Source organism: Eutrigla gurnardus, assembly GCF_963514095.1.
Source record: "Eutrigla gurnardus genome assembly, chromosome: 21".
Taxonomy (NCBI): Eukaryota; Metazoa; Chordata; class Actinopteri; order Perciformes; family Triglidae; genus Eutrigla; species Eutrigla gurnardus.
This window is the reverse complement of record NC_139932.1, coordinates 19,422,985-19,448,556: the sequence shown is the minus strand read 5'-3', so window position 1 is coordinate 19,448,556 and position 25,572 is coordinate 19,422,985. Positions and strand designations below refer to the sequence as shown.

Sequence of the window (25,572 nt, the reverse complement as noted above, 5' to 3'; positions counted from 1 at the left end):
ACAAGTACTTTCTATCCGATTACTCAATGATTGGATGGGACCCTGCGATGACATCAGAGCACAGCACTGATTGGTTTGTTGTGCAGATAAATGTCTGAACTGGTAAGTCCTCATTAAGTAAAGAGCCTATGTATTTAACGTGGGCTTTGCACTGAGGAATGCACACTTCTTGATCAAAATCTAACGAAACAACCATGGTTTGTTTGAAGCGAGCGCTTTGAAAAGGTGTATTGTGATTTTGATGTAGCCTAATTTTAATCTTTCCTCCGTTGCCTCTTTCTTTCATTCAGTTCTTCTTCTTCAACCCCCCCCTTCTCTCACTTTCCTGCCCCTCTCTTTCCTTTATTTCCCTTTGTCCCCCCCCCTTCACTCACCCACTTCTGACCCAACTAAAAAGCTGTGCACAGTGCCTCACAATGAAGTGCGTTTCTTTCACATGTTAATGCTTTTACTCGCGACTCAGCGAGCACAGCGCAGGGCGAGAAACGGAGCCGGTCAGAAAAACAAGATTGTGCACGCATCCACGTGCACACACAGGCTCCAGTAACACCGAATCCAAATTAACTGCCACCGCGTCGCCGTCAGTTGTGATGATGAACTTCAGAACCCAGCAGAGAGGAAAATGAGAAGTATGGGGAAGACCGGAGAGAAAGAGGGATCAAGAGGAGGGGAAAGCCAGAGTAGGAGGAAGTGAGGAAGACGAGGAGGGAAGGGCGTCTCTTCTTCATTTCAACCACAGACAGGCTTTTCATCATTCACGATCACACAAATAAAAAAAACCTATTACACTTTGTCAAACAGGGCAGACGCGCCTGCCTTGGAATCGATTGTAAAGATTTGACGGAGGGAAAGAAAACAATCTGCAAGATGAAAATAAAGCGGACCTATTGATATTCATGCCTGTTTTGAGGAATACGAGGAGAAACGAGTCGGATAGACTAAATATGGCTGTACTGGTGCGAGTCTTTGCATCAATATGAGTCCATTAAAAACACAGGTTTCAAATTAGAAATGCTGTGAGCAAAATGTAATTGCTGGACGCTCAGACCAATGAAAAGCAATGCATAAGTAAACAAGGTTACAATGAGTTGCATTGCAATGATTTGATTATGTTTGAGGTTTTACATTTGAATTGTCTGTTTTATTAACATTGGATTTTTCATTTGTTGGGAACAAACAGCTGAGTAAGAGTGAAATATAGTATTTATTTGGCTTTTCGTTGTCCCTTGCATAAGTATAATATGTATGATGGTGATTATTAATTATCAATTAAAGCTTCATCATTCTACAGCACATTGAACACGCTGTGAGCGATGCAGTCATTGGCCTGCGTGATGGTTTTTAGAGGTGCACAGACTTCATCTTCACCTTATATTTCACACATTCCCTGGTAAATTACATCTAAAAATCACAGAGCGAATGGCTTTTTTCAGTCTGGCGCTTCAACACAGTGTCACGTATCTGAGTGACAGGGCGACATTAACTATGCATCATTGCAGATTTCCCTTTTAAGCTGCTGCGGGGGGAGGACTTCAAAGACGAAACCCAAATACTGGATGTAGGACACCAGAGAACCGCGTTACCTTTCCAGAAAGAAAAAAACTGTATGGCTGCTCAAAATGTCCCTGCAAGTCCTCAACCATTGTTTCCTGAGAAATTTGCAGACATACGAGAGGAAGTACAAGATTGTTGGTCAATTTCCCCTTCACTAAATCCCGCCCCTCCATCTGAGACTGGCCAATCATCCGACCAGGGTCTGACTATCTGGCTCTGCTCCGTAGACTAGCCGTGGTTGAACGTCGTGAAGTTCTACAACATTCCAGAAACCTGTGGCGCTAACATTAGCACGTTAGCATATCATTAGCCGGGCGTAAGCACTTCTATGCTAAGCAATCCATTTGGGGTGCAGCTTAATAGGTTTAACAGCTCTGCATTTAACCCTCCGATGACCTGTTGAGCCTGATCATTCCTCCCGATTCCCCCGGCCAACCATTAAGAAGCTAAGCCCTCCCCTCCGGGACCATTACCGCCCGTCACTGTCCACCCTTCTCTTTTCTTTCTGTTGGAACATAGCTTAGCTCGGTGGGGGCTTTCGTGCCGAGTTAGCCGATACCATCCAACCATATGGTGCGGTGCAGATCGAGGCTCTCTCACGGGGGATGTTAACAGATAATTCCCTAAATTCATGGGATATTCAGACTGATATTTACCAGTCTGAGGGCGACTGATCTGTGGGGCTTTCCAAATGAAACTTCCTGTCACCAACTGATGGTAAATAAGTTTCTCTAATAACTTTCAGAAAAAGTTCCAAGTGTACTATACATTATTGCTCTTATTTTTATTCTGGATGTTCTTATTCACTAGGTGTGTTGCCATCTTTTACAAATACCCACAAATCCCACCTCCTGTGATAATAAACACCTCTGAAAACGCTGTAAATCTTTATTTCCCAATGCGGCAAACTGCTCCACACATGACAGTCGAATATCTTTTACCATTACAAAAGGAAATCCAGAAATCATACAGACCTGAGTACGACCAGTCGATGTCTTCGGGGAGTTTCCTCAGACCTCGGACCAGCGGCTCTGCTGCCACGACTACAGGAGAGAGAACGACATGAGGGTTATTAGTGTCAATTTTGCATTTCCAGAAACACACACGAACGCACAGACTGACGGGTGAAACCGTGACCAGCTGCCGAGTGCCGTATGATGAGTGAAAGGCCTTTCCTGTCATTCAGAGGATACGTTTCAGTGCCACGTAGCCTGCCTTGGAATGGACGACGTCATTCAGTCAGAGAGGAAACGTCATATTGTGCATATCCCAGCAGAGACTACCATACTTACTCTGAGAAAGCACATATCTATTCCCTCTACACTCATTGATTTGTGTGCAGCACAACACAGTTTCTGAGCTGCAGCAGAAACACAACACTAACCTTTGACCCCCACCAGAAACACACACACAAAAGGGTAGCGAAATCTTTTTGTTATCACCAGACAGTAGACCACTTTACAGGTGCAGGAGGGAGCTGCTACACCATCATCATTCTTCTCACACAGATATCACACCAATCTCCACCCCGAGACAACCATCTTCTTCACTCAGGGACAGTCGAGGATACAACGAAGCTGTAATCCTTTCTGTTACTTGCTAGAGGGGAAGTTGTGCACCAAAAACATAAACACACTGACCCAGATCTAATTCACATTAATAATTATTCTGCTCAATCGTTTTTGAGCTGAGAAATGGAGCCCAATACGCGAAGCACGCGATGGGTATTAATAGTGAAACTGTAAAGCACTTAAAACACAACCAGATGGTTTATTGCATGTGATCAGCGGGGTCAAAAGTATACGGACAGGCATAATATACATAATCTGTTGCCAAGCAACACCCTATATAGACAAAAGGAAAATGGAGCTGGGATCACGTGATGTAACACCTATACAATACAATACAATACCAAATCTCCTCACAAAGAGGACTGGCACACGAACAACATGAATGCATTCAAAGAGAAGGGAATAAAACAAAACATCCTCTATTTTTTGATCTTTCACCGCGCACAGAAAAAAAAACCTAACACCTATCCTGCGAGAAGATGAAAGCTCCGTGTAGAGTCAGATTTAGGTCATGGACAATTACCACCATATCCACCATATCCACTGCATTAGGCCTCGCCACGAGGCACAGATGAACACAGTATAATCCTATTGTTTACAGCAGCGGGATGAAACAAAAATAAATGTGGTGTTCATATAGTTTTATTGAACTTTTGGAGATATGAAAGGCAGCACTTCTATTTTGAAAACCCTGCTGTATCATCTGTAAAATGTTCTGCATCAGTGAATAATAAACCCACGGGGGATTTAATGCTTCACACTTAAACTCACTCACCCACTAAAGTGTCATGCTAAAATTAAATCATGTATATAGAAATATACATATGCATGTTCTTTCTGTTCCATTTTTGAAGGTTACAGGTTACTTTGCTGAGTGGCTGAGCTAATATCCAACTACTCATGGGTCTGAAAGACCGGCTTTTTGGATGATGGTGATCGGATGAACCATCTGTCAATCAAACAATTGCCAAAAGCCACTTGGGAGAAGAGCAAAATCATTCTTTTCCATATTTCCAGAAAGCCAAAACAGCTTACTAATAACAAAATATGAATATCTTCCATTCTCTTTCTTTAGTCATGACCTTTGGGGTCATACCGGTAAGTGTCACCTCTCTAAAGCAGCAGTAGGAGCTAAACGCTAGCCGTCAGTCGTTGCAGGGAGCAGTGGAACGATGTGATGAGACGGTGCTGCGCAGGTGAGCGGTAAAAGAGCACAGCGGACAGCGATGGGACTTCATCGCTGCAGGCCGGCCATGCATGAAGCTCACAGCTGCATCACTGCATTATTCCACCCATCTGCACTCTATCTGCTTTATTGGATTTCCCAGGATGCTTCAGGGACCTGGCATTAAATGTTGAGGTGGCTGCAGTGGCAACAAGACAGTTGTAAGGATGTTTTATTAATATAGGAAAGGTCAACAGACGTGCAGTTCTCCAGCGTCAAAACACAGGAATCAAGGGGAGCAAGAAAGAAACACGGATGGAGTAAATGACCGGTTTCCACTTATGAATATGTAACAAAACTTCAGTCCAATTTGAACTGTGCCTCGTGTGTTGGCACGAGTGCGGATGACTGAGTAATGAAGTGAAATAAAAAGCCAAAAGAGGATGTGTGTCAGCCAGACACCTGATACTCCGACGACAAGCTTCACTCTCACTGAAGTGGCAGCGACTGAGGGGGCTTTAGAGCTGCTCTCACTAACATGGAATACAGCAAAACATGCTCTCATTGAAGGATATAGAGGGTCGTTAAATTCATCAACAGACAAAATGCTAATAAAGATGATGATACTAAAATATCATTGGTAATGGGATTACTTTGACATTTACTAACCCTTAGCATTTTGGATATTTAGCCCTTTACATTTCAAATTATTCTTATCTCAATCAAGTGAACAGCTGGCACCAGTTTTTTATTATTATTTTCATTAAATAAACCCAATTTATTGATTTATTTTACACTATGTATAATAAGCATTTCTTCAGCAGTAGGATTTCTACTCTATATAGATACATATAGCAGTTTTAGAATGCTAATTTAGATTTCTATTTAGATTTTTATCTATTTCTATTTTTAACCAATTGTTCAAATTGCCTACCTCATCAATATCACTGTTCAAAATCCCAACATGTTGATATTCCACATTAAAAGCATCCAACTGTTGAAACACATGCTGGCTTTTATTGTGAAGCAGTCAGAGAAAACACAATGCATTTGTAAAATCATTCATTTTTTTGGTCATTTGCACCATCATTTTTTTAAATTTGTATTTATGAGAAAGTAGCTGCTTGAGGAATGTCTTACTATTACTTTACTATATGAATTTATTTTATTACAACTGTAAAAGCAAACGCTCACACAAACATGGAGAAAGAACCCAAAGGTCAAATGTCATGGAAACGGCAGCCTTCTCCCTCCAGACGGGGTTAGTTTGTCTCCTCTTACATCAGTCCATCACGTTCTGCTCATTCCAGGAGGGGTTTTGTGATGAAGCGTTTAAATTGACTGTTTTTACCGTATCAACTTGGCCTTGACCTTTGAACTTATTCAGTTACCAATGTCTTGTGTTTCCCAGAAGGCCTTTCAATAACTCAGAAAGAGGGGTTATGAACTTCCAATCAGATTCATCTGCAAAGATATATAGCTGGCAGTGTATCTGATCATTTTGTATTTCTTGTAACTGCACTGAAATCCAATAACAATAACGTTTTAAAGAAAAAAATAATTTAAATACATGCAGCAGCAGCTCCGGGTGGCCGATTTTTGGGGATTTGGTGACGCTGCAGGGAGGATTCTGTTATTAGTGTCGGTATAAGTGAGGCGGTCCCAGCCGAACACTAATGAATAGCACCGTGTTGGATTACAGGACTCCTGGGGATGATTTAGCCCGAATCCTGGAGACGAGGGACACATTCATCGGCTGCGTTTACACCAACACAAACTGATTTTTAACAGTAGATGTGATTACTGTTGTCCTATTAAATGAAGCCCTGCGGTCTGTGCGGTTGAGTGAATTTACCCAGCTATGAAGGGTGTAGTTGGAAGGCTGATAAACGAGGCTCTCCCAAAAAAAACAAAAAAACAACTGGAACCAAATTATGTTTCAAGCTGATTCAGTGGCAAATAATGGAGTCGCGTCATTTTTGTACGGTGCTGCAAAAACTCTGGTTGTGGAGGTCGGAGCGCAGCAGTTGTAGAGACATTTTCCTCAAATAAAACACAATTTCATGATGGAGATAGAGGACAAGTCAAGGTGCCATTAAAAGTCATTAGGATTCATCCTCTGGAGACCACGAAGCATACAGTATGTCAACACATGACACATGACCACAAACTTAACTAAATATTTTCTGCCGAGTGAAAGGACTCCGAGATGACATCCGTGTCACATAAAACGTGACACCTGTCGACCTCGGTGTCACACACACACACACACACGTACACACACACACACACACACACACACACATTCACACACACACACGCACACACACACACACACACACACACACACACACACACACACACACACATACCTCCAGGGGCCAGACTATAACTTATATAGCATTCAGCTGTGTTGAGTGTCAGCTGGTTAAATTAGTACGCTCGACTTGTCTCTCAATCCCCTGTCTCACTGCTTCCTGTCTCCTTATCTTACTCCGGCAGCCTCCGTCTGATTGGCTGCAGGTCATAGAGGAGACTAGAAGCACATGGCTGTAAACAAACACTGCACAAAGACAAAGCAGAGAAGAGAGCGAGGATGTTGACGGTCCCGCCACCATTAGTGAATGTCCATTTAAAGGACATTTAACTACAACCATGTGCTCTCTCTAGAAATGGAACGTGTCCACATGCATGAGCCCCTTTAGGGTCCGTTTGTGTCGATGCATGGGAGGCGTCGTGAATGAAGGAAGCCTCACAGGGAAGTCCAGCAACGCAGGGTATGACTTAATGAGATTAAGCTCCGTATGAAATGGAGGATGTAGTTTCTGAGCGCGAACAAACCCGTGCATTGTTCCACAGGGACACGACGGCATTAAAGCCGCAATATAAAACCTTATCAGACAAGCCTATCAGCCGAGATATCTGTGTGTGTGTGTGTGTGTGTGTGTGTGTGTGTGTGGACTCCAGTTGTTCTGGTGGGGACATGGAGTCAGTTTTGTGAGTGTGTGTGGGTTGACCGTGAGAACTTGGGGCCCCGGTGGTGAAGGTGGTAATACAATTGAACAGCTGGGGGTTAAAAACCCACACATGTGTGTGCACACACACACACACACACACACACACACACACACACACACACACACACACACACACAGTGTCAGGTAACACCCCCACTAGGTCCAGATGGGGTATCACCAGTCCCTTCGTGGCCTTTTGGCTCCACAAAAGTCCAATAAAATCTAAGCTGTTATTTAAAACTCTGCTCAACCAAAACACCGTGCTGACAGGTGGAGAGCGATCCCTGCTGGGTCTCCACATCACAAAAGGTTTAGTATATTTCAGGGTTAAAACGTTTTGTTTGCCATTTATTTATATGTATATTTATTTATCCAGACTCCTTTTTGATCCTTTGTAACCTAATACAGTCTAGTATGACAGCAATAAATAGAAAGCAGTGGTCAACCAGATTAAATGAATACAACAGCACGAGTCAGTGAGTGATCCAAGCACAGCTGCTTTGGGTTGAAAGTTGATCTTTTTGCCTCCATTCAGCCTGGAAGTGGAGCACATCCGCAGAGCTGCGTTTTCATTTCTGTATTCTGTCCATGCTGAGCCTCAAACCAAACCTTCCCACCACATAACACACCTCCCTCCGTGATTACAAACCATATTGGCTCCATATTATAATAGGAGAACGGAGAGCCATGATGCAGATGTTTCCTTTATCCAGAGCTATTCAGCTGCCAAATATCTCAATTTGAATGGCTCTGCTTATATGAATGCCTGCTTCAGACCATGTGGGCTGTGTGCAAAGGGCTGCAACTAACGATTATATTCATCCCCAATTATTCTTTTGCCTATTTGTTCAATTAATTAAATAAATCAGTCAATTTACAACAAAATATAACAGGAAAGAAAGCAGAAAATCCTGACATGGATTGGCATTTCTGCTTGACAAATGATTCAATGATTCAAATGATTGTGAATTAATTTCCTGTCAACTTCAGCAGTCAAAACTTAAGTGATGAACTGGTACTTTGTCAGATTATTATCTCAGGATCTGAACACAACCTCATAAAGCTGCACATTAGCTAATGTTTTAGGAGGCTCATACCTCATGTCTTCACTGTTCTTATTACATTTTATTACTTGGGGTTCAGTTAAAGCTGTTAAACTCATATATTAGGAGCTGCCCAATTAAAAAACTGAGGCTTGGGTTAAAGTCACGTGTTGAGGGGATGAATGTCTCCTCTAAAAGTAATGTGGAGCTGAGATATTTTTGTTGAACTGTGGGGGGGGGCTCTGCAGGGGACTGACCTCAAATCTTTCCTTCAGGCTAAAAATCAAACCAGGCATGCAGGACATTCTTATCAAGAAGCTCAGACACAGAGACCCATGTCTCCGCACCACAAATGAGGTGAAATTATCAAAGAAGATAACGCTGAACCACCACATGTGTTTACACAGCAAGGAATGTGTGATGTGAGATGACATTTAGGACACACACACACACACACACACACACACACACACACACACACACACACACACACACACACACACACACACACACACACACACACACACACACACACACACACACACACACACACACAAATACACGAGGAGGGATGAGAGTATGGGGAGGCCGAGAGAAGCCAACCAGAGCCCAAGTGTGTTTTTCTGTGCATGCAGGCAGCGAGTTGTGGTTTATCCACTGAGCATGTCTGATTGCACATGTCCACCTCAGTGAGGGGACTGTGTGTGTGTGTGTGTGTGTGTGTGTGTGTGTGTGTGTGTGTCACTAATCTGTGTGCCTAGTTAGAGAGAGCAGTGAGATGCACCATTTCCATCTGCTCGGGACAAATTGAGAAAAAAAATACTGCACAGTGAATGATTATGTGTGTGATTAGTAATCCTGTAGCATTTCAGTGGGAGCAGGGCTTCAAACTAATACAGCAGCGTCTGGTGTTAAAGAAAAAAAAAAGTCTTTAAAGATTTTCTGGTGTCTGAAAGCATTGATGACTCTTTAACGAGGGGAGCTGAGCTTCAAGGCTGCTGCTGCTGTTTTTAAATCAGAAGAACTAAAAAAAAGGGAAAAAAAGAAACAGGAAAAGGACAAAAACTTTAGAAATAGAACATGAGAAATCACTGAACTTGCTGATCAACAAGTGTTGGAGCTGTGGATGAGACACTTCCATTGAGGAATCATAGGCAACATGTTTTCCATCAGCATTCAGCCTGAATCGGCCGAGTTTCCATGACAACATGTTCACAGCGTCATGACAACGGAAGAGCCCCCCGATGGAGTGCGGAACACCCTGACTTCCTGTCGGCTTCCTGCACCAACTCTCTCTATCGCCATGGATACGAAACCCATCACCTCCTCTCTCTATCTTTCAGTAGAGGGGTCGCGCCCCCTATTCCTCACTTGTCTGGCAACACACACACACACACACACACACACACACACACACACACACACACACACACACACACACACACACACACACACACACACACACACACACACACACACACACACACACACACACACACACACACACACCTTTACACACAAAAAAGCATTGCATTGTTTTAGGATGTGGCTGTGTGAATAATATATATGTGCATCTGGGAGGTGAGACTACTATCAGCGCCCACCCAAAGATTTCTATTGAAATGTGTGTGTCGACTGGTGGGGGCGGGGGTTAATCAACTTTCATCCCACTGATTGGTCACAGAGGCCCCCTCTGATGAACTCTCTCACTGGGGAAAAAGGAAAGTTCGTTCAGTGCCGAGAGCCAGTTAACTTTCCCTTCGCCCGTCTCTGAATTCCACGCCTGACGGAGCAATAGGCAAGCCTCCATTAACGGTCATCAAACAAATTGGATTTGGTTCCCACTTAACTTCTTGGCTGCCTAAAAATAACAACCCCCTTTTCTGCAGCACATCAAGATGAAACCCCCTGCAAGACAAAAAAAAGGGCTCTACTTTCTTTTAGTTCTTCGTCTCCAACTTTTATTGGGATTTTTTCACAGCGGGTTCTCACATAAAACTAAGTTCCTGGTTCACTAGTGATGTAATCAACAGGGAAGGCCATGCCATCACCAAATAAAGATACAGTAAAGCTGCTTGATGGTCAACTAAACCAGCTCCTTCATGCACCTCTTTACCTCGCTTATGTACACAGAAACAGTATTCCATCTAAGATGTGTCTGTTTTTACTCTTGAAAACCTAAAACAATCACTAATAGTGCCTCTTGATTTGCTCAGTGTATTTCTAGTGAAGCAAAGCCACTGTTTGGTGGAATCACAGCCGTCTTGAGAGGCCTTAATCAGGTAGCAGCATCATGGCCTTGCATTTATTAATACATTTTATTGTCATTTCTCCTCTCTGCCTCACATTGTGTACCTCGTTTCCAGCTAATTCATATCAAATATTAACTACCACTGAAAACAAAAAAAGGATCTGCTTGCACCAAAGAAAGTTTGCAAATATAAGCACGTATCCGGATTCAAGCAGTCTGAGCATGCATGCCTTCGTGTTTGCCGTGTATTCATGTCCGTACGTGCCGGTCTCAGATGCCCGGCATCCGAGCCAGCCGAGTACTAGCGAGGTCCTCTCCCTCTCTCCGGTAGCCTCGGTCCTCGGTGCCAGCCTTTTTAAAAAACAACAGTGGCTTTTGTATGTGGGCACGGAGAGAGACAGACGACCATTGTCAGCCGCTGTAACTTCAGACAGCACTCCTCGACTGGACAGACCACAGAGAGAGCATTGGCATTTCAGGGTTTCAGTGACTTTAGAGTCACTCTTCCTCTTTCTCTTCACCTTTTGTCCCTTTGTGATCCTAGCTTAGTCTCTATATCTTTAGCTTCACTTCCTAAAGTCTAAACATTCAACACACGCGGCGCAACATTTTGATCAACTTCTAGAAAGTGCTTCAAAAAGGTCAAGATGCTGGTTAGATATGGTCATTATTCCACCAAGGACACCAGCATGCTTGAGTCATGGTCATGGTAAGTCTTACACTGGGATGATCACACAATTCATGTCCCATACAGTAGCTGACCTTTGACCCGTTATGCTGTTTCACATTCATATATTCAGCCACATTTCCTGTCCAGCATGTAGTGTTAAAGCAAAATGCACCACAAGAAAGTCTCTCTCTCTCCCTCCCTTTAGTATCAAATACTAACTTCCTGTACAGGCTCTGCAAAGCAGCTGCTGTTATCGTGGATTCACAGCAGACGACGACTCTAATAGAGACTCAAAGTCAAAGAAACTTCTCAAACCACTTCTCTGATGGTCCTTGTTCCACATCATAGCTATAAAAACTCAGAAGCTCTGCTGTAATCTTTTGTTGATGTTCTTTATTTTCAACAGAATCTGTTTGAGAAGTTTCTGTGAAAGTCTGGATGCTTTTATTTTGGAAAGCTTTTATTTTCTGGTGTCAATCATTCCTTTTAAGGGAACTATTTGACCAGCATTAGGTTTACATTTGTGTCTGTTGAGTCTTGGCTTTCCACCATTGTATTCCACTTTTACCTCCGACTCTGCCAATCATTGCAAACGAGAGCAGCTACTGTAACTACACAGAAAACTTTTGAGTGACAGAAGTGTTTCCCTGAGCCGAGTTCAAAGAGATCCAGCCGTCCTCGTGGAGCAGGCCAGCTTTAAAATAACTGTGACCGTATACGATCTGCCACGGTAAAAGCAGACTGAGGCTAAGTGGATTACAGAATACGAGCACTTGTGAATAGAAATGCTTTAGATTGAGAGGAGATGGAGAGAGACAGAGGGAAGGAAGACAAAATATCACGGCAGAAAGAAAGCAGGCAATCAATTATTCAATGTAACATCTGCAGTTTTTTATAGCAATGCCAACACTGTGGTGACACACTCCCAAATACATCCCTGTATCTGAAATCTCATCAATTCGTTATACTCAAAGTAGGACATTCGCAAATGTTGCTCCATTCTGAGGATTTAATAATCTGCGTTAGGAAATTACATCTATCTGCAAAATTCTATTCTATATTCTATATCATAATCTCCAAAAAAGAAAGAAAAAACTAAATCTGATTATGCACTTTCCTTCTAAAAACCAGACAGTTAAGACGGCTTTGGAAAATCTTTATAACAAGATTTATTTCCGTCAGTGGAGATTTTTATTTGACCGACTCCATCAGGGTGTGTGTGTGTGTGTGTGTGTGTGTGTGTGTGTGACTGTAAGTTAGTGCACGCATAATCTCATTTTAAGCATGAAGCTAGAAGGAGAGAGAGACATGCAATTCAAAAAAATAACCAGTGACAAAACCCAGGGGTTGAGAATAGAAATAATCAAATAAACACGTTGGCATGGAGGGTCAGCATGGAGCAACGGGGTGGGTGTTTTTCTCTTAATAGACCAGTCTTCTAACGTGTCATATCAGAGGATTTCAGACGTTTAAATTATGTCTTTGAGGTTGATGAGAATAACCGTCTCTGGCTGGCAGGCGGGTGAGCTGTCAAATCTGAAATAACGTTTCAGGTGCTGAACCAATCTTCCCGATAATGACTTCATTAAACGGATGATGTATCTGCCAGATGAGGCCGAACAAATAGTATGCTTACATTCACTGTTAAATGGCCGAGAACTCACAAATTAAAGCTAAAAACAGTTACACAGAAGAAAACTAACTTAAAATAGGGCGAGCCAAGCACATTGCTGCAATTATTGCCACATTGCCGCCACCTGTAGATGAGTGTGAAACCACCAGCATCGCATCCCACGGGGCTGAATTCATGAATAATTAGCCCTTGTAGGCTAATTTGAAATTTAAGGTCAGCAACATTTCATCTGGTCCTGTTTAAATCTCCTCAGTAAGCACGTTTCTTCATCATTTCTTACTGCAACTCTTCTCAGACACTACCATGCTGTAATTTACTATGCAGCCAGACTCTAACATATTATCTTCACACACTCGGTACGCCACGTGTGCCAGCAAGCATCTAACATACGGAATACAGTATTTTGTAGGAAACTGCTATTACACCATCAGGCATCCCCATTATGCCACCGGATGCAACCCCTCCGGTTCAAATGCTCTGAGTGCACTGGGTGGCCAGATGGTATCTCACAAGGAGAACATATGATCACTGAGCTCACACGAACCGTCACACATTCCCTATGACACGGTGGAATGTTGGCCAAATATACCATATAGGCCATATATAGAGATATTTGATGGTGGGATTTGTATTGCTGGAGTGATACAAAGCTTCCACTGATAACAGATAGCATTTAACGTGTGATTTTTTTAATTACTCTGTTGTCCTCGTCTTAAAACAGATTTTGTATTTGAGGCAACAGGATTTTGATATCGGAGGCGTTCTGGTTTCGTTTTGTAATCAGAGTGACTCATCCCACTGGAGCAGGTTAACGCTCCATGAGAGCAAAAAGAAATGGTTGAAATTATAATCTTAAAATGATTTAGCTTTTTTGTAAACCGGCTTCTTGTAATACAATCTGGTCGTCTCAACCTTTAACTCCATTTTGCATCTTAATCCATCGGTCTGCGAACAATGAGTAAAGGAAGAAAAGCCAGTCTTGGCCCGGATATCTGCACAGAAAAGCTAGATCTGTCCATGATCAATACATGCTGCTGTTGTGTCATCTAATCAGAGAACTGTCTCAGAAGTGTAAACACATCACCGCTAATTACAGGAAGCATCCACGCCACGCGGGCGATTATGGGTGGAAGGGGTCAGACGCTTTATATTCGGAGGGCCGAGCAGAATAAAATGAGGTCTGGAGGAGGAGAGACTCAACCATCACTCTGAGCCCAATCTGATTATTTTTTAAATCTGTAACGGCGGGATGACATCACTCTAAAACGTTACAGGGGTTTAAATGCATTCAATGGCATCAAAACGGTCCTGCTGGACTGCACATAAAGGAAACACGGGCAGGAGGTGTGACGGCCGCTGATTGGTCAGATGTGATGGACTGTATAGGAGGGGACCATGCTGTTGGAAAGCATACGGCACACAGTGAAGGCCTCCAGATAGAAGAGTGTGTTCACAAACAGGAGAGCAGACACAACATCACGGCGACTTGCATGGACGAGTGTGAGCGAGAGGCCAAGCGTGACATAAAATGTGTTTGTGATTTTGAGTGGTGTCCAGGCATATTGTATGACAGATGGCTGGAGGGTGCTGGATATCCTTTCCCTAAAAAAGGAAAGTGTGTTTCTCTCTATGTGAGAGATTTTAAAAAGGAGATAACTTGCATCAGACGGTTGCATGTAAACCAGAGGAAACAACCTCGACTGCTTGCAACTTCAGAGCGTTGCCCAACTTCTCAGAAGAGCATCAAGAAGAAAAGAAAAATCTACCAGAGAATGAACTCAGCAATCTGGGATTCAGAGATCACGTGATCTTTTCATAAAGTGAGCAGAACTGTTGGCTGCAGGTGGAGGAAGGACATTTATGGGCAATGTGATCTTAATTCTATGAAGAGCAGCATGTGATTAGAAACAACCAATCACACGTGAGGGGTTTGTTTAAGGAATGCCAGCGCTCACTCAACCCCGTCTACTGTTATCACCATTTGTTTCTGCACCAAATTATTTAAATATTAGAAAGAAAGGGAAGAATATGGGCTCATCTGATTTAATCTTATCAAACAAAATCTCATCAAACGCAGGTTTGAAAAAACTGCACTTTTGTAGAACAAAAAAGAAATGAAATAAAAATAATCACATGACCTCGTCAAGGATCAATGTTGAAAGTTTGCCATTGGATTTCTCAAAGCTTCTACTAACGATGTGAATGCAGACTACTGGAGGTCCTTCAGGAGACTTTCAATTCTCAAACTGATTACCTGAAATATGTCAGATATTCATAATCTCAATATCTCGTTGTTTAAAGAATAATGGCCAACGAGGTTTCCAAACTATCTCACAGATTTCTGTCCCCTTGTCAGTCACTGGTGGACTAATCCAATATATCAGCCCTGACTTTATTGGTCACGCTTCCACCGTTTGTGCCACTTTTCATGACAGCAAATTAGTTTTGTCATTTAAATGTGACGATGACATCGTTTAATCGAGAGCGTGGAGCCGGATGTGGAGATATGGATCAAATGAACATCATGACGTGATATCAAAGTGTTTAAACGAATGCAACGAAACTCCAAAACGTAGCACTGGAACTAAAAAAATATAAAATATATATATATATATATATATATATATATATATATATATATATATATATATATATATATATATATATATATTTTATACCTTTGATGTCTCAAGCGACTAGCCATCTACTGTTGCAAACATCTATCTATCTAAAGCCAACAACCCTTGTAAAAAAATCAATCAATCAATCAAGTGATGCCTGAAAAGTAAAATAGTGAATACCCTAAATTTCAACTTATATATAGGACTTTGTAGTAATGCAACAACGTAAGCTCCATAAGTGATTGGAATATCTCTCTAAAAAAAGATCATAGATGTGTTATTATATGACCTAAATGTGGATTTTATTAACCCAAGCAAAGTTTGCATGAAGGAAACGCGCGGCTGTGACCGAAAGTGACGTTTGAACTGAACTGAACTGCTCCATGAAATAAGTTCACCGGACGCGTTATTCACCACAGTCATCACCACGACATCCACACTTCATTCATACTTCAACATGTGTTTTGGGGGGGGAGACGCTGTTTTAAATCGAGGGAAGAAAAAGCCCTGCTTCTATGCGGATGATTCCCTCCAAACGAAAACGTGTGTCGAGGGGAATATTCAGCTGCAACCTAAAAACATGCATTCCCACGTCGGAGATGCATGCTCCGACAACATGCCATCTACAATAAATCAACCTGTGCGCAGGGAATACGATATAAAAAAAGGCGCATCGGTGTTGGACGTGCACAGCATCACAGTAAATCAACAAATCTGTTCCAGTTTCTCACCTATGTGGCTGAGAAGGAGCAGCTGGGAGATGAAAATCCCGGGGACTGCCGTCTCCATGGTCTCCGCGGCTGAATTAAACGTAAAGGATGCAGGATGCGGGCTTTATAAAGGGGGGCGGACGGACGGACGGCGGGTCGGGTGCGTAAAGATGCGCTACCAGGTCATCGTCGCGTTCCCTCTGCTGCCCGCCTCTGTGCGGGGCGCCGCGGCTAAGTTGCTCCGGTCGGTCTGGCTCTCGGTGTGGTCTAGTCTGGTCCGGGTTGTTGGTTTGGAGGGAGTGCAGGCAGGCAGGCTCGGTCTGCTCGCTTTGGTAAGGGACGCGCACTCACGTATATCGCAGCAGGAGACGCGCAGCACTGCGGTCAAGTGAGCCGTCATTCGTTTTTCCGAAGTCAAGCCAGCCGCCCGTATATATATATGTGTAGTGCGCCCGTATTGTGATAATTACGGTAAATTCACTGAAACTGTTCAGAGGAGCTGACATGAAGGAATTTTCAGAATAAAGTGTTGCACAACCAGGCTCATATACAGGATAAATACGTAAATAAGATTAATTGCATAATATTCATGTAACTTTTCACTGTGGAATATCAGAATAAATGCCTTAAAGGGATAGTTCAGAATTTTGGACATAAGACCTATTTTCCAAGTGAGCCGGTGTGTTCGAGACGTAACATTCAGTTCTTCTAGTTGCTGAGTTCGCTTATGCTATGGCTAGCGCAAGTCAATGGTTCTTAGCTAGCATGGCATTAAAAACAGTCTTGCCCACTCCACAGTGCACCCGAGGCAAATCAATTGTAACGGCAGACTATCGATGTACATATCTGTGTTGATAGAATGTTTGAAATAAAACCAACCTTGCATTTTTAAGGATTTATGTCTCAGCAGCAGCAGCAGCGTGTCATACTTCCTAGTAGGCTATGGCAGCGGCGGACTGATATCACCTAGCACTTACAAGTTACCGGTTCTATAATAGTTTGTTTACCTGCTGTCATTGCTACAGACGCAGAGTAGCCTGCAGTGCTAGTTTCTTCAATCTCACAGAAATGGACTCTTTTGGAGAATATACTGAAACTTTTGAAGACTCTGATGAGGAGTTTTTTTCCACCCAAACCCAACCGTACCTGTACGAGCCTGAATATACAGAGGAAGAATTGCGCGAGAGGGATGCTCAAAGGGCAGAACGTGAACGAGCGTCTGTGGAGACCGAGATAGCCCCCGCTGGAGCTGAGAACCGGGACCGAACAAACGGAGACTGGTGGTGCCAGGAGGGAATCCCCCGCAACGCGTCCGAGGGTTTACGGGTCTACGGACGGAGCAGAGGTCCGGGTTCGCTGTGCGTAATTGTGGGTTCGCGTGGCCGTGGGCTGCCCGGTGTTTGCGTGAGGTCCAAGCGCTTTTCACCCAGGTCTGAGGGCATGAGTCCCGACAATTCGACCCGGTTCGATTGCCTATTTACGGGCAGTATTTCGGGCGGCGCGTCTTAGAGTTTTGAGTCCGACGGAGAGTCCGCATGTGTGGATTCGCGGAGCCGCCCGCTGCCCGGTGTTGGTCTGCGGTCCAAGGGCTTTTCACCCAGCTCTGAGGGCATGAGGCCCGACTATTCGTTGGTGTTCATGTGTCTATTTACCGGAGGGAATCCCCGCAACGCGTCCGAGGGTTTACGGTTCTCCGGACGGACCAGGTTTGCGGTGCGTAATTGTGGCTTCGCGTGGCCGTGGGCTGCCCGGTGTTTGAGTGAGCACCGAGGGCTTTTCAGACAGCCTTGGGGGTATAAGTGCCGACAGTTTGGCCCGGTTCGATTGCCTATTTACGGGCAGTATTCCGAGCAGCGCGTCTTAGAGTTTTGAGTCCGACGGAGCAAAGTAAAGTTCCGCTGCTGCTGAGAAACTAGTTCCTCAAAAAATTGATTATTCATGCGATGCGAGGTTAGTTTTGTTTCAAATACTATTCTATCAACACAGATATGTACATCGACAGTATAGTGTTTTAATTGATTTGCCTCGGGTGCACTGTGGAGTGGGCAAGACTGTTTTTAATGCCTGTCTAGCTAAGAACCATTGACTTGCGCTAGCCATAGCATAAGCGAACTCGGCAACTAGAAGAACTGAATGAAATTTCTTGAAAACGTCTCCAGACGTCTCAAACACACCAGCTCACTTGGAAAATAGGTCTTATGTCCAAAATTCCGAACTATCCCTTTAAGATGAAGGTTAAGTGTTGTCATGCTTGGTCGTTTCAAGACCTTATTACCTGCTACAAGGCAATGTAATATCTCTATAGAGTATTTTGCAGATTGGTCTGTCGCATACATTCCTATCTCTGTTAGCAGCTCAATATGAGTGCAGCTACCTCCTCTATCATGCAATAATACAGCATTTATGACCTGATGCTTGACAAGGAATACAAGATGACATACAGAGTCGCTACAGGCACAGAAGACAATGTGACAATGTCATATAATAAAAACAAAAAAGCATGGTCAGGCCACTTTTAAATATCTAATCATATACTGTTAGACAACAAGTCTCTCCTGGAATATCACAGTGACTCCCACGGAGGGTTTCATTTGCCTCACAAAGCTTGGATTTCTTTTTAAAGATGTTTTAAAGCGGTGAAACGAAACAAGAATGTGGATCCAACCAAGCCAGGACGGTCTCTCAGTGTGTGTGTGTGTGTGTGTGTGTGTGTGTGTGTGTGTGTGTGTGTGTGCAATGGTGGTGAGATTTGGCAGTGGCTGGACAACAAGATTCCCATGAAGTACACAATGGCATAGTGCTGAGTGTGTGTGTTTGTGTGTGTGTGTGTGTGTGTGTGTGTGTGTGTGTGTGTGTGTGTGTGTGTGTGTGTGTGTGTGTGTGTGTGTGTGTGTGTGTGTTGTAAAAAAGCATGGAGAGTACGCCCACAAGCAACAGGCTTCAATGGTGCAATAACACACACACACGGTTGTGTGAGTTTATACATGTTTGTGAGTGTGAGACGGGCTTCCGTCCCACAATAACACGCTGCTCTCGTTACTCCGTGAGCATTCATTAGCATAAATTAAGAGAGATAATCCTCTTTAATTCAGGCGGGAGCCTTGTCTCACTTGTTGGACCAACATTTTTTTTCGGATGCTCGTTACAATATCTTCTTTGCCTCCGTGCTTCCGGGATTAAAGCCTGTGTGTGTGTGTGTGTGTGTGTGTGTGTGTGTGTGTGTGTGTGTGTGTGTGTGTGTGTGTGTGTGTGTGTGTGGAATAACAACATGTTGATTGTAGCATCAGTCCGTGTGATTAAAGACAAAAATAGAAAGAATAAGGCCAAAAGATGAATGCTACTGGAGACAAAACAAAGCCGTCTTATTGAGTCTTCTAAAACAAGCACACAGCTGTTTGAGCTCGAGCCGATACGTCAGTGTTAAAAGGATGAAAGCATCATATCAACAAAAACACACATGTTCGCGCTCACGGAGTTACATGTCAGCCGTCGACAGGTGCACAGACGCAGCGAGCGAACACAGCGGGACGTCCCTGCTGAATATCTGGAGCTTTTTTTTCCAGACGCTGAGAAAAGCTGCTTCGGGTTTCACTGCACACGGGCAGCTATGGATTATGGATTACGTGTTTGCTCTGTGTTTTTCTGTCTGCGTTTATGCGAGTAAAGCAAGGTCAATGGCTCAACAGGAGTTCATTTAAGTCTTCCACTGTTTGGTATTTGGCCTATCTCGTCGACACTGAGGAGATTTCCATGAGGCTCTGAGAGAAGATGCACAACATAGCTCGGTCCATCGTTTCTGATGCTACACTGGTTGCTATATGGTTGTCATGGCAACGTCTATAATATACAAAACCAGGTGTTTCTGATTCGAGTTTGATGTTGAGTTCAAAACTGGGATATTTCTACCAGTTTAAATATCAATCCTCTGTTGTTACACCTCTGGGGGGACCATGAACATTACATTTGATAGCAATCGACTAATTCGACCATTTTCACACGCAAAAAAAAACCCCAGATCAATATAAAATGACTTAACAGCACTCTGGTGTCCACAAGATGAACTGTCGACGAGGTGGCAGCCTCTAGACGAGTGCCTTAAACTTGCATTCTTTCTCCTCTGGTTGCAAAAAATGAATAAATAAATCAGCATTCAGTCTATGCTGTGGACCAATTACATTTCTTGGGAGGAAACATCCTCCAGTAAAGTGTTAAGGTGAACTAAAAGTTCAATTTGGATCGGTGTCTTGCCCAAAGACATGTGGACCGGAGGAGCCGGGTAAAAACGCCCATCACCCACCCCGAGCCCCTATAGCCAGCTCACGATTTGATTAATATTATTTGGATTATTTCCATTTGTGTTGTGTGTGTCTCCCTGTTGCCATGACAGTGGATGTTGTTTCCAAGTTGAAACTGATATTGACTTCCAGCGGTGGCGACTGGAGGTCAGTATCCTGGACACCACTGGGCTGGCAAATACTGGTCGATGTGTGTGTGTGTGTGTGTGTGTGTGTGTGTGTGTGTGTGTGTGTGTGTGTGTGTGTGTGTATGTGTGTGTGTGTGTGTGTGTGTGTGTGTGTGAGTGAGAGAGAGAGAGAGAGATGCCATCGGTGTTCGATTCCTGCTGAGCAACAAAGCAACAACTGTGTGTGTGGCTCGTTAGTCCTGGTGTTTATGTGCATAGTGTACTTAATTAATGCCCATGTGCATTTGTGCATGTAAGTGTGTAAATGCTCCAAACACTGATCTATACAAAATACAATTAATTTCAGTGTATGTTAAAGTCCTGGGTAGCCTTCTATCATTGGACAGGTGTGCATGAAAACGCTGTAGCTAAGGCTCTCGCCTGTAAGCCCTTTATTGATTTGGACTGTGTGCAGATTAATTAACATGCAGGTTCCCAGATGAGCCAAATGTTCCCTCAGGGAGAATCTACTCTCATTTAAGCAATCAATAAAGCTCTTATTCTTGTAGATCCGTCAGATCCGAGGCAAGAGGAAAAACAAGAAAGCAGAGGAAGCCGTGAGACTCATGGAGACATGGAGAGTAATGTCATAGTTGTCATTTGGCATCAGCATCAAGCGGCTTCAGAAAACAGTAACAGCTCACTGCCCGTGTGTGTGTGTGTGTGTGTGTGTGTGTGTGTGTGTGTGTGTGTGTGTGTGTGTGTGTGTGTGTGTGTGTGTGTGTGTTTCTGAAACTCAAAGAGAGCAAGAGTGCGTTTCTTTAAGTGTGTATTTGGCCTTTTTATGAACTGACTGTGATCTGACATTTACCTTCCTGGCATACTAAGGTTCCACCACAGAAGTCACATGACTCATCTTACACTCTCTCCTCATTATGTGAGAAATAAGACATATTACATTATACACATCCATCCGTTATCTACAACTACTAGCTTAATGAGGGTCGTGGTACGACCCGGACTAGTCCATCACAGGGCTGACGGACATCTATTCACACTCACATTCACCCCGACGGCCAATTAAGAGTCATTAATTAACTAACCTGCATGGACTGTGAGAAGAAGCCGGAGAAAACCCACACTGACACGGGGACAACACGCATCACCGCATTATCCACATACGGACCACGATATCTTGGATTTACACACACTAAATATTTTAGCAGTTTAAAGCATCACGCCAGGGCAATTTTACATTTTTCACTTTTCTTTCAACTTCTTAATCGTCTCTCGGGGAAACGATGGCATCTTGCAGAATATTTATGCACTGCATAAATTTCCACTTTGAAATACAACCTAACTGTGTCTGGCACATGGTGGTAAATGGAAAGAGTGGCAGAAATGTAGATGCTTAGACCGTGTTCTGAATGACTCACTCACATTATCATCTCATTAACCTTATTCCAATGAATCAGATCAAAGTGTCGAACATGACGGTTCTGGAAAATAAAGTAAGATAGAGAGACGCAGAGAACTTTTGCATGATTGAGACCATTTTCTATGAATCTCATGATCTCTTGGTTAACTTGTATTACCATGTGATAATGTCATTTTAACAAGACTGATTGACTTAAATGTCTATAGGAAGTCACATAAAGCAGTTTGCCCTTGAAGCCAAAGATAATTAAATACATCAAAATGAACTAAACCGCATCCCACACTTTTGTTTGTGCATTCAAACAACTCACCAGTGGAGAGGAGGATGATGATCGGACAGCAGCTGTAAACCTGCAGAGACCATAAAGAACAGTAAGAACTCCAGTTAAAGTGAGGTAAATTCAGCACTGCATCCATAACATCACAAAGAGATGAAGGCAAATCAACCAGTCTGATGGTGTGGCTCCAGTGGAACTAGTCTGGCTTATACGCCATGCTCACTTGGAAGAGTCCATCTTTTTTGGACTGTGGTGGCAGTCAATGCCTCCACATCCTCTATGGATTCACGTTATGCCTGATAACCCCTTGCAATACTGTAAACCTGGCTTTATACCTGACTTGTGTCGAGTATCTGTCATCCACACTGACAGGACCGCTGCAGATCCACTTCTGTCCGTGACGATCGTGACAGCAGGCCTGTCAGGTAGCCTTTGTGCTGTTGAATTTGAACAGTTCATTCTATGACGAGGTCAGCTGATCCATCCATGTTCTTTTTATTACGTCTGAGATACGGCAGGTAGCTCTCGCTGCAGGCCGGGACAGCTTGTTCTCCCCAGAACAGTATTTTTCTCACCAACAGATCTGTTTTTCCGTTAGTCATGATTACTGTGAATGGATAATACATCATACTGCTGCAGCTTAATTGCCCCATTCACATTGTAGTCCTCTCCACACATACTCCCATGCCCCCTCCCTGGCGTAGACAATAGTGCAGAGGATGGAAGAGGAAATGCTTCAGTGCCTAGTCTAAGAATGGCACTGTGGATCAGCTACGTTGAGTTCTGCTTTAAAACAGAAATGGAAAATAACTTCAACGGCTGTCATAGTCTAATGAGTGCATCTAATCCAGCAACCTGTGAGAGCTATGTGAGGAGAGTCTGCAATACCCAACAGGTTGAGTCATTTTATGGAGGCATATTTCTCTCTTTTTAACATTTTTCAAACCTTCAACCTGATGCTCCTTTGCAGGGATTGTGTGAATTTACACTCTCATGCATGGCAACACATTTTTAAAAACAGGTTCGTGGACAGGAACCTTTTGTCTTTTTGTCTTAAAGCTCCGTACTGGGGCAGACTAAAACAAAAACACTCAAACACAGTGGGGGAAACAAACTTGAAGGGAGGTCAGTGGACGGTGAGTGCTGTGAATAGTAAATGAAGTTCTGTCTCTTGAAGCATCGAGGGAGAGACACATACATGCACAAGGTAACAAACACTTACTTTCTAAGAAGAGGGAAGAGGGCGAGCTCTTCACCCCGGCTTCAGAGTACTTGTTTTTTTTTTTTAAACTCCCTTCAGTCTGCACACAAGCACACAAACTGAGATGGATTTCTGCAGGGAGCCATGGCAACCAGCGGGGCTATTCTCCATCACTGTGGCTGAGGGACGGAGGAAAAAAAGAGAGAGGGGAGTTAATCAACCAAACACATTTTCATTCTGCTTTTTACTCACTGCCAGGCTAACACACACACACACACACACACACACACGCACGCACACGCACGCACACACACGCGCGCGCGCACACACACACACACACACACACACACACACACACACACACACACACACACACACACACACACACACCAACTTTATTGTACGTTCACGTAGCTTAACACTTGTGGAGGCAAAGAGGCTCCCAAGGTTCTATAATCCTCCTATAATTCAGCCTATTTTACTCACCTTAAAATGTGCAATTTGATTTGATTTGATTATGATTTATTGACCTGTGACCCTTTACAAAGAACTATGACATGACGTCATTACATTGAACACCGTTGAGACACAGAGTGGCCACGTCACCGCGTTGCAATGTTGACTTTAAGGAAAACTACTGAGCTAACGAAGGATGCTACATTAGCTAATAAATCACTGCATCTCACCTGTTGCTTAATTTCCAGTCGGATTACACCACCTAATTAAAACGATTAACCCTCCGTAAGTTAAATAAAACTCGTCAGGAAACATCCTGGTACGTTTACGTTCACTTAATTAGCTGTTTTTATTAAGAAATAATGTTTAAAACCCTTTTTTAAACGCTTGAGTTCGAATTTGTTAGCGAACTGCGCCATCAACTGGTGCCTTTCGTCTATCGCGTCTTGACGTCATCACTAAGCGACCAGGAAGTGTCGCAACGCGCCGTCCTTCACTCAACAGCCCAGAAACCTGAAACCTGACACGAAAGTCTGGTGTTTTCATAGTAAAGCGGCGGAATTGCTCGGATTATTGGGGTTATATGGGATGACAGAAGCAAATCGGCGGGTGTGACGAGGAAATATCTATTTTTAAAGTGTTTTAATTCGGTGAGTGAGAGTTGAGCTACTATCAGTTTACCTGTGTTTGTGTTATTGAGTGATATACAGCTAATTATAAGTAGTGGACGCGATGCAGTGGTGTATTGTAGGTTTAATTAACATAGTGAGTGTTTTGAGGCTGACAGTATGTAAATACTGTGTTTTGAGGGATAAGATGTTTGTTTCCCAACCCTTCACACTACATTCCTGTTGACTTTTCGTTGAATACTTTCCCCCCAGGATTAAGCAGCAATGACGGCACCAAACTCTGCAGAGAGGAAGGCCTGCTGGGACGCCAGGGACAAGTTGTGGAAGTGTCTGGATGACAATGGTGACAAAGTTGCCTCATGTGAGAAGTTCCAGACAGAGTTTGAAGCCAATTGCCCTGCTCAGTGGGTAAATACACCTTCTAATGTTACGTCATTGTGAATAGTGAGATCTCTATTTAGTATAACTATCTTTTTGGAGTCAGAATAGGCCGTAAAGATCACTGTTCAAGTGTGCAACCTAAATGAAACGCTGCAGGATTGTTGCTCAGCTTCCCCCGTCTTCTGTTTCCTGACAGGTGAAATATTTCAGCAAGAGGCGAGACTTCCTGAAATACAAAGACAAGATGCAGACAGAAGGATTCACACCTGCTGAAGGCCCCCGGCAATCTTCCTAACCACTGGCCAGCACGGTCACGTTGCTGCAGACTTTCATCCTTATCGGGACCAGGGACGGGAGTTTTCCTAACTTTAATATGGACGGAGTACCTGAAATTCATCCATTATTGTTATTTATTTGTACAGAGATAAAAGTATACATATCAGCAGCGAGCCGTTTGAAAATGATTTGAGCCCCATTAGACAAAATGTAAACGTGTGTCTGACTTTGTGGTGTCGTTTGTAACTAAATAAAATACATACAATCAGTAGTTTTA

At 43.3% G+C, this 25,572-nt stretch overlaps 2 protein-coding genes across 3 annotated transcripts in view; one reads left to right on the top strand and one right to left on the bottom strand.

The window, feature by feature from the left end:
• Positions 1-16,643, bottom strand: part of ptprz1b (protein tyrosine phosphatase receptor type Z1b) — a 43,018-nt gene extending 26,375 nt beyond the window's left edge. Inside the window, exons 1-2 of one of the 2 annotated variants that reach the window (XM_084039422.1) lie at positions 16,257-16,643; positions 2,529-2,597 (exon numbers count right to left, since the gene is read on the bottom strand). In XM_084039422.1, the coding sequence (XP_083895548.1) occupies positions 2,529-2,597; positions 16,257-16,314 (127 nt within the window). In that variant the 5' untranslated portion in view covers positions 16,315-16,643. The remainder of the gene's footprint in view (positions 1-2,528; positions 2,598-16,256) is intronic. The other variant, XM_084039423.1, reaches the window with a different exon arrangement.
• A 7,839-nt stretch (positions 16,644-24,482) lies between these two features.
• Positions 24,483-25,566, top strand: coa6 (cytochrome c oxidase assembly factor 6). The gene is made up of 3 exons (XM_084038929.1): positions 24,483-24,659; positions 24,891-25,046; positions 25,216-25,566. The coding sequence occupies exons 2-3, from the start codon at positions 24,903-24,905 to the stop codon at positions 25,312-25,314; spliced, it is 243 nt and encodes an 80-aa protein (XP_083895055.1). The 5' UTR covers positions 24,483-24,659; positions 24,891-24,902; the 3' UTR covers positions 25,315-25,566.
• Positions 25,567-25,572: the final 6 nt, after the last annotated feature.

What these genes read in the sequence shown, in the direction of transcription:
- coa6 (XM_084038929.1), top strand. Translation starts at nt 24,903, where the DNA reads ATGACGGCACCAAACTCTGCAGAGAGGAAGGCCTGCTGGGACGCCAGG. An exon ending in CCAATTGCCCTGCTCAGTGG is followed by an intron (nt 25,047 to 25,215) that starts GTAAATACACCT and finishes GTTTCCTGACAG; the next exon opens with GTGAAATATTTCAGCAAGAG.